The following is a 7,832-nucleotide window of genomic DNA, read 5'->3' as shown; positions in this document are numbered from 1 at the left end:
GAAGGAGAGTAGTGAATAGGATCGTGAAGGAGGGTAGTAATAGGATCGGGAAGGAGAGTAGTAATAGGATCGTGAAGGAGAGTAGTAATAGGATCGGGAAGGAGAGTAGTGAATAGGATCATGAAGGAGGGTAGTAATAGGATCAGGAAGGAGTGTAGTAATAGGATCGGGAAGGAGAGTAGTGAATAAGATCGTGAAGGAGTGTAGTAATAGGATCGGGAAGGAGTTTAGTAATAGGATCGTGGAGGGTAGTAATAGGATCGTGAAGGAGTGTAGTAATAGGATAAGGACGAGGCGAGTGAGGGAGCGAACGAGCGACGGGCCTAGCAGGCGAGTGTTGTGTAACGAACTGTGATAAAGTGGCCCGGACAGAAGACAGGAAATCGTCTTTATTTTCCACGCTGCAGGTAAGCACGAAGAGGCATACAGCAGCACGCATCAACTGGTTCAAGGCCAGCGTGCTTTGTCAACAATCTCGGCAAAAGCACCGGCGCTTGTGTCGCCGCAGAGTATCTCCTATGGGGATGGAAAAATAAAAAAATGAATGCGGTCAAGCAATTGGCTTATTGCCCCCCCCCCCCAATCACTTTCGACTCAAGAGCTCACTCAGCATCTGGCTGTGATCGTGCTGCTGCACGCTGAGCAGCTGTCCAAGAGAAGCAAACAGCAGCTTCTTGACACCACCACCACCACCACCGCTCCCCCAGCACCACCACTCTCGGTGTCAGCGTCGGCTGATTGACGTCGTTTGGATCTTCACCGAGGAGCAGCGGCAGCGGCAGCTTGCCGCTCCACATGCTCCAGGTCATGCTCCATCCGCTGGAGCTTGCTGCCACTCCGGATGCTCCAGCCGCTGCTGCCGCTGCTGCTCCCGAAGATCCAGCTGCTCCAGCCGCTGCTGCTCCTGGAGCGCCAGCTGCTGCGGCCGCTGATGCTGCCGGTGCCTCAGCACCAGGTGCAGCTCCAGGTGCGGGTCCAGCTGCTGCTCCTCAAACTCAAACCGCTGCTGCTGCTGCTGCTGCTCCAGCTGATGCTGCTGCTGCAGCAGCTCCAGCTGCTGCTGCAGCTCCAGCTCCAGCTGCTGCTGCTGCGCCAGCTGCTGCTGGTGCCGCAGCTCCAGCGGCTGCTGCTGCTGCCGAAGTTCCAGCGGCTGCTGTTGCTGCAGCTGCTGCTGCAGCTCCAGCTCCTGCTGCTGTTGCTCCAGCGCCTGCTGGTGCCGCAGCTCCAGATGCTGCTGCAGCTCCTGCTGCTGTTGCCGGAGCTCCGCCTGCTCCAGCCACTCGTGGTGCTGAAGCCTCATCACCAGGTGCAGCTCCAGGCTCGCGTCCAGCTGCTGGAAAAGCAGCTCCTCCTGCTGACGCCTCAGCTGCTGCTGCTGCTGCAGCTCCAGCTGCTGCTGCTGGAATTCCAGCTGCTGCTGCTGCAGCTCCAGCTGCTGCTGCAGCTGCGGGAGATAACACAGGAGCTCTAGGCAATACACTCCCCTATTCATCATCATCATCACGCAGCATCATCATCAACAGCATCCATCATCACCCATCATCATGCAGTAACAAGCAGCATCATCAGCAGCAGCATCCATCATCACCCATCATCATGCAGTAACAAGCATCATCATCATCATCAGCAGCAGCACCATCATCACCCATCATCATGCAGTAACAAGCATCATCATCATCAGCAGCAGCACCATCATCACCCATCATCATGCAGTAACAAGCAGCATCATCATCAGCAGCAGCAGCACCATCATCACCCATCATCATGCAGTAACAAGCAGCATCATCATCAGCAGCATCCATCATCACCCATCATCATGCAGTAACAAGCAGCATCATCATCAGCAGCAGCAGCACCATCGCTGTTTGCCTTTTCCGAAAATGTAACGAAGAATGAGTCTGCCCGTTTGGGTGTCATCAGGACGTAGCGCGGGGGCGTGGAGAGGGAGCACACCGCTCACGGCCCGCTGCATCACCCCTCGCCACAGACACAGAGAGATAACACAGAGACAACAACCGCCGTTCGCCACTAAGTGGCGGTGACGTCACCACGACGCTTGTGCCAGGCCATGTGCACCCTGAGGCCACGTGAAGTGTCGAACGCCCGCTGGCAGGGGGTCACGGGGTAGACCCAGCAGGTGCCACGGGTTGACTGACTGAGATGACTGGCTGATGCACCACCTGTGCCCCCTACTGTGCCAACCTGCTGTGCTTTAGCCACCCGGCGCTCCGCTCGTTGTTGTGAGCGTCGCTCCTCCGCCCTCCGTTGTTGTTGGAGGGCGACTGCCTCCAACTGGCCTGCAGCGTCCTTCACGAGCCTCCTCCACAGAGGCCGATCTTGACACCGCTGGTACCGGTCATCGGCAAGTCCACTCAGGTCCACGTCTTTCTGTACCACATCACTCCATCTCTTCTCTAGCCCGTGCCGCGCCCGTTTAGCCCCCTCAATCCGGCCGAACAAAAGCTGTTTAGGCATGCGGTGGCTGGGCATGCAGGCTACATGACCCAGCCAACGCAGCCTTGCCTGCCTGGAGGAGCTCACCGATGGGACTTTGTCCAGATCTTTCGAGGATTTGTGAGCTGCTCACACAATCCAGCCTGGTTAAACGCAGGATTGATCGTAGGCAGTCCAGCCTAAATGTTTTTAACCGGCGAAGATATTCCATTAGGGGGGTCCATGTTTCGCAAGCGTAGAGATGCGGAGCGACAGACCATGTAGCTTCCACACAGCGTTACGCAACCGATGACAAGATAATGCCGCTCGACTGATTCGGAGTGAGACCTCTGCTGTTAAACCGGAGCCGGCCATGAGCACACTGCCCAGGTATGGGAAACTCTCCACTCTCTCCACAACTGTCCCATCACCGATTGGGAGTTTTGGGGGTGGAGTGCCCGATGGTACAAAATACCCAGGCAGGTGCTTCATTTTGGTGGGGCTGATGGTAAGGCCCCACCTCTTAGTGGCACACTCCAGTTTCAGAAGCAGCACCTCCAACGCCTCCTCTGAGTGAACCCCAATTACCAGGTCGTCGGCATACATAACGTGGTTGACCAATAGGGAGCCATCCCTTGACTGCACCCGGGCATCGACCAGCCTCCCATTGTATCTGTACCAGATGGAAATTCCTCTGGTACAGCTACTGAAGGTTTCACGAACTACGTGGTCAAAATAGATGTTAAATCATGTGGGAGCCAGAGGACATCCCTGTCGCACCCCAAGGTGTACAGGGAATGGCTCTGACTCCCGGCCACGTAGTTTTACCCGGGTCCGCTCACTATCATGAAGGTCCTTAATGATCGTGAGCAGAGGGTCAGGTACTCCAAAAGCACGAAGAACAACCCAGAGCCCAGGCCTACTGATGGTATAATAGGCCTTGACCAGGTCAATAAAGCAGAGATGTAGGTCTTGTTGGAATTGCCAACACCACTGCTAGCACAGAGACACACAGAGACACACAACATAGACACACAGACACAGAGAGAGAGACAACACAGAGACACAGAGAGAGAACACAGAGACAGACACAAAGAGAGAGACACAGCAACAACACAGAGAGAAACACAGAGAGAGAGAAACACAGCAACAACACAGAGACACAGAGAGAGAGACAGCAACAACACAGAGACACAGAGAGAGGCACACCACAGAGACACAGATAGAGAGAGACACAGCAATAACACAGAGACACAGATAGAGAGAGACACACAGCAACAACACAGAGACACAGAGAGAGACACAGATAGAGAGAGACACACAGCAACAACACAGAGAGAGACACAGAAACACACAGCAACAACACAGAGACACAGAGAGAGAGACACAGATAGAGAGACACAGCAACAACACAGAGACACAGAGAGAGGCACACCACAGAGACACAGATAGAGAGACACAGCAATAACACAGAGACACAGATAGAGAGAGACACACAGCAACAACACAGAGACACAGAGAGAGACACAGATAGAGAGAGACACACAGCAACAACACAGAGACACAAAGAGAGAGACACAGCAACAACACAGATAGAGAAAGAGACACAGCAACAACACAGAGACACAGAGAGAGACACAGATAGAGAGAGACACACAGCAACAACACAGATAGAGAGAGACACACAGCAACAACACAGAGACACAGAGAGAGACACAAATAGAGAGAGACACACAGCAACAACACAGAGAGAGACACAGATAGAGAGAGACACAGCAACAACACAGAGACACAGAGAGAGACACAGCAACACAGATAGAGAGAGACACAGCAACAACACAGATAGAGACACACAGCAACAACACAGAGACACAGAGAGAGAGACACAGCAACAACACAGATAGAGAGAGAGAGAGACACAGCAACAACACAGAGACACAGAGAGAGAGACACAGCAACAACACAGATAGAGAGACACAGCAACAACACAGAGACACAGAGAGAGAGACACAGCAACAACACAGATAGAGAGACACAGCAACAACACAGAGACACAGAGAGACACAGCAACAACACAGATAGAGAGACACAGCAACAACACAGAGACACATAGAGAGAGAGACACAGCAACAACACAGAGACACAGATAAAGACACAGCAACAACACAGAGACACAGAGAGAGACACAGCACAGAGACACAGAGAGAGACACAGCAACGACACAGATAGAGAGAGACACAGCAACAACACAGAGACACAGAGAGAGAGACAACACAGAGACGCACTTTGGCTGCTGAAGTCAAAACTGCGGAAATGAAGGACGCGCGGTACGGGAGGTGGATGGGGGAGAGGGTCGGGGTAGGGGGAGAGAGAGATGGGGAGAGATGGGGGAGCGCTGAACGAGAGAGAGGGGGGGGTTATCTACTCACTTCCAGCGGAGATTTTACATTCTCCATCGCTACAACGGCAGATAAAAAAAAATTTCGTCAACTGAGAAGCGGAGGAGCAGATTCCACCACCACCGTCACCACCACCACCGCTGCTGTGCGTGTGGGGGTGTAACGTGTCAGTATTTAAATGTCTTAGCCCAGCCACGTGCTGTGTTCAAAGTGCCTAGCGGGTGTCACGTGTCAGTATTTAAATTGTTTAGCCCAGCCACGTGCCTCCACTTAGTACCTTAATTAACTGAGTGGTTAATTGCTTTAGCGGGTGGCGCGTGAGTATTTAAATGGTTTAGCCCAGCCACGTGCCTCCACTTAGCACCTTAATTAATTGAGTGGTTAATTGCTTTAGCCAGGTGTGGTGGTGTGTATATACAATCTCCTCTTGAAATCACGCGATACCCTCCACCCCATTATTTTGGCCAAGTGTAAGAAATACAATTTTAAGACTTAAAACTTTCACGACTGCAGGAATTCATTTTCTTGGTGTTGGGATCGAAACGTCATAGTTAATTTTATTTCCTTTGAAACCTTTATCCGTGACTTTACCGAATGACCCAAAGTCGCGTGACGTCATTTATGTACGTCCCCTTAATTATTATTTTTGTATAGAGGATTTTACCACGGTCAAGTCGTGCGTGAATGAAATGATCATTATTGCTGGGTTCTCAATCACTCCGTGTTCACACCTCGTTCACACCTCGTCACGCTGTGTGTGTTACACTTCGTCACACTGTGTGTGTTCACACCTCGTCACGCTGTGTGTGTTCACACCTCGTCACACACTGTGTGATCACACCTCGTTACAATGTGTGTGTGTTACACCTCGTCACACTGTGTGTGTTCACACCTCGTCACGCTGTGTGTGTTCACACCTCGTCACACACTGTGTGATCACACCTCGTTACAATGTGTGTGTGTTACACCTCGTCACACTGTGTGTGTTCACACCTCGTCACACACTGTGATCACACCTCGTTACAATGTGTGTGTGTTACACCTCGTCACACTGTGTGTGTTCACACCTCGTCACACACTGTGTGTGTTCACACCTCGTCACACTGTGTGTGTGTTCACACCTCGTCACACACTGTGTGATCACACCTCGTTACAATGTGTGTGTGTGTGTTACACCTCGTCACACTGTGTGTGTTCACACCTCGTCACGCTGTGTGTGTTCACACCTCGTCACACACTGTGTGATCACACCTCGTTACAATGTGTGTGTGTTACACCTCGTCACACTGTGTGTGTTCACACCTCGTCACGCTGTGTGTGTTCACACCTCGTCACACACTGTGTGATCACACCTCGTTACAATGTGTGTTCACACCTCGTCACACTGTGTGTGTTACACTTCGTCACACTGTGTGTGTTCACACCTCGTCACACACTGTGTGATCACACCTCGTTACAATGTGTGTGTGTTACACCTCGTCACACTGTGTGTTCACACCTCGTCACACACTGTGTGTGTTCACACCTCGTCACACTGTGTGTGTGTTCACACCTCGTCACACTGTGTGAGTTCACACCTCGTCACGCTGTGTGTGTTCACACCTCGTCACGCTGTGTGTGTGTTCACACCTCGTCACGCAGTGTGTGTTCACACCTCGTCACGCTGTGTGTGTTCACACCTCGTCACGCAGTGTGTGTTCACACCTCGTCACGCTGTGTGTGTGTTCACACCTCGTCACACTGTGTGTGTTCACACCTCGTCATGCTGTGCGTGTTCACACCTCGTCACACTGTGTGTCACACCTCGTCACGCTGTGTGTGTGTGTTCACACCTCGTCACACTGTGTGTGTTCACACCTCGTCACGCTGTGTGTTCACACCTCGTCACGATGTGTGTGTGTCACACCTCGTCACGCTGTGTGTGTTCACACCTCGTCACGCTGTGTGTGTGTTCACACCTCGTCACGCTGTGTGTGTTCACACCTCGTCACGGTGTGTGTGTGTTCACACCTCATCACACACAGTGTGTGTTCACACCTCGTCACACGCTGTGTGTGTGTTCACACCTCGTCACGCTGTGTGTGTGTTCACACCTCGTCACAATGTGTGTGTTCACACCTCGTCACGCTGTGTGTTTTCACACCTCGTCACGCTGTGTGTGTTCACACCTCGTCACACTGTGTGTTCACACCTCGTCACACACTGTGTGTGTTCACACCTCGTCACACTGTGTGTGTGTTCACACCTCGTCACGCTGTGTGTGTTCACACCTCGTCACGCTGTGTGTGTTCACACCTCGTCACGCTGTGTGTGTGACGAGGTATTCTGGCTGTGGTGGGTGGGTGAGGCAGGGCGGGGCCAGGCACACACAAACACAAAGATTCCCCACTGTGTAGCCTGTAACAGACTGTAGGGGCAAGTGCTGTTAGCGAGTAGCAGCAGCTATGAAGGCTGCCGGCACTGTGGCACATGAGGGGGTGGGTGGTCAGCACCACGCCCGGCCGCCTTTGTCTCCCTCCTGGCGATGATTACTACACACCGCACCAGGTACTCATTTGAGGTGAGGTGGGTGGTGGTTGTAGTGGTTGCAGTGGTGGTGGTGGCCGTGGTGGTGGTGGTGGTGGCGGTCGTGGCGGTGGTGGCAGTGGTGGTGGTGGCGGTCGTGGCAGTGGTGGCAGTGGTGGTGCGCGTTCACACACTAGGGGGCAGTGGGGTGGTGTCTGACTTAGTCCACTAGGGGGCAGTGGGGGGTGGTGTCTGACTTAGTCCGCTAGGGGACAGTGGGGGTGGTGTCTGACTTAGTCCACTAGGGGACAGTGGGGGTGGTGTCTGACTTAGTTAGTCCACTAGGGGGCAGTGGGGGGTGGTGTCTGACTTAGTCCACTAGGGGACAGTGGGGGTGGTGTCTGACTTAGTCCACTAGGGGACAGTGGGGGTGGTGTCTGACTTAGTCCACTAGGGGACAGTGGGGGTGGTGTCAGACTTAGTCCACTAGGGGGC

General features: G+C 53.1%; 1 protein-coding gene across 1 annotated transcript; it reads right to left on the bottom strand.

Annotated features, from left to right (window-relative positions):
• Nucleotides 1-375: 375 nt before the first annotated feature.
• Nucleotides 376-5,027, bottom strand: LOC142912557 (uncharacterized). Its single transcript, XM_076060670.1, has 2 exons — nucleotides 4,863-5,027; nucleotides 376-1,444 (listed from the first exon to the last, which is right to left on the bottom strand). Exons 1-2 carry the CDS (start codon nucleotides 4,887-4,889, stop codon nucleotides 806-808), a joined length of 666 nt encoding a protein of 221 aa, XP_075916785.1. The 5' UTR covers nucleotides 4,890-5,027; the 3' UTR covers nucleotides 376-805.
• Between the last annotated feature and the right edge of the window lie 2,805 nt (nucleotides 5,028-7,832).

The sequence above is a fragment of the Petromyzon marinus genome, unplaced genomic scaffold (assembly GCF_048934315.1).
Source record: "Petromyzon marinus isolate PM22_M1 ecotype Great Lakes invasive population unplaced genomic scaffold, UKy_Petmar_22M1.pri1.0 PM_G_Scaffold_208, whole genome shotgun sequence".
Lineage (NCBI taxonomy): Eukaryota > Metazoa > Chordata > Hyperoartia > Petromyzontiformes > Petromyzontidae > Petromyzon > Petromyzon marinus.
This window is presented reverse-complemented; position numbering and strand designations above follow the sequence as displayed.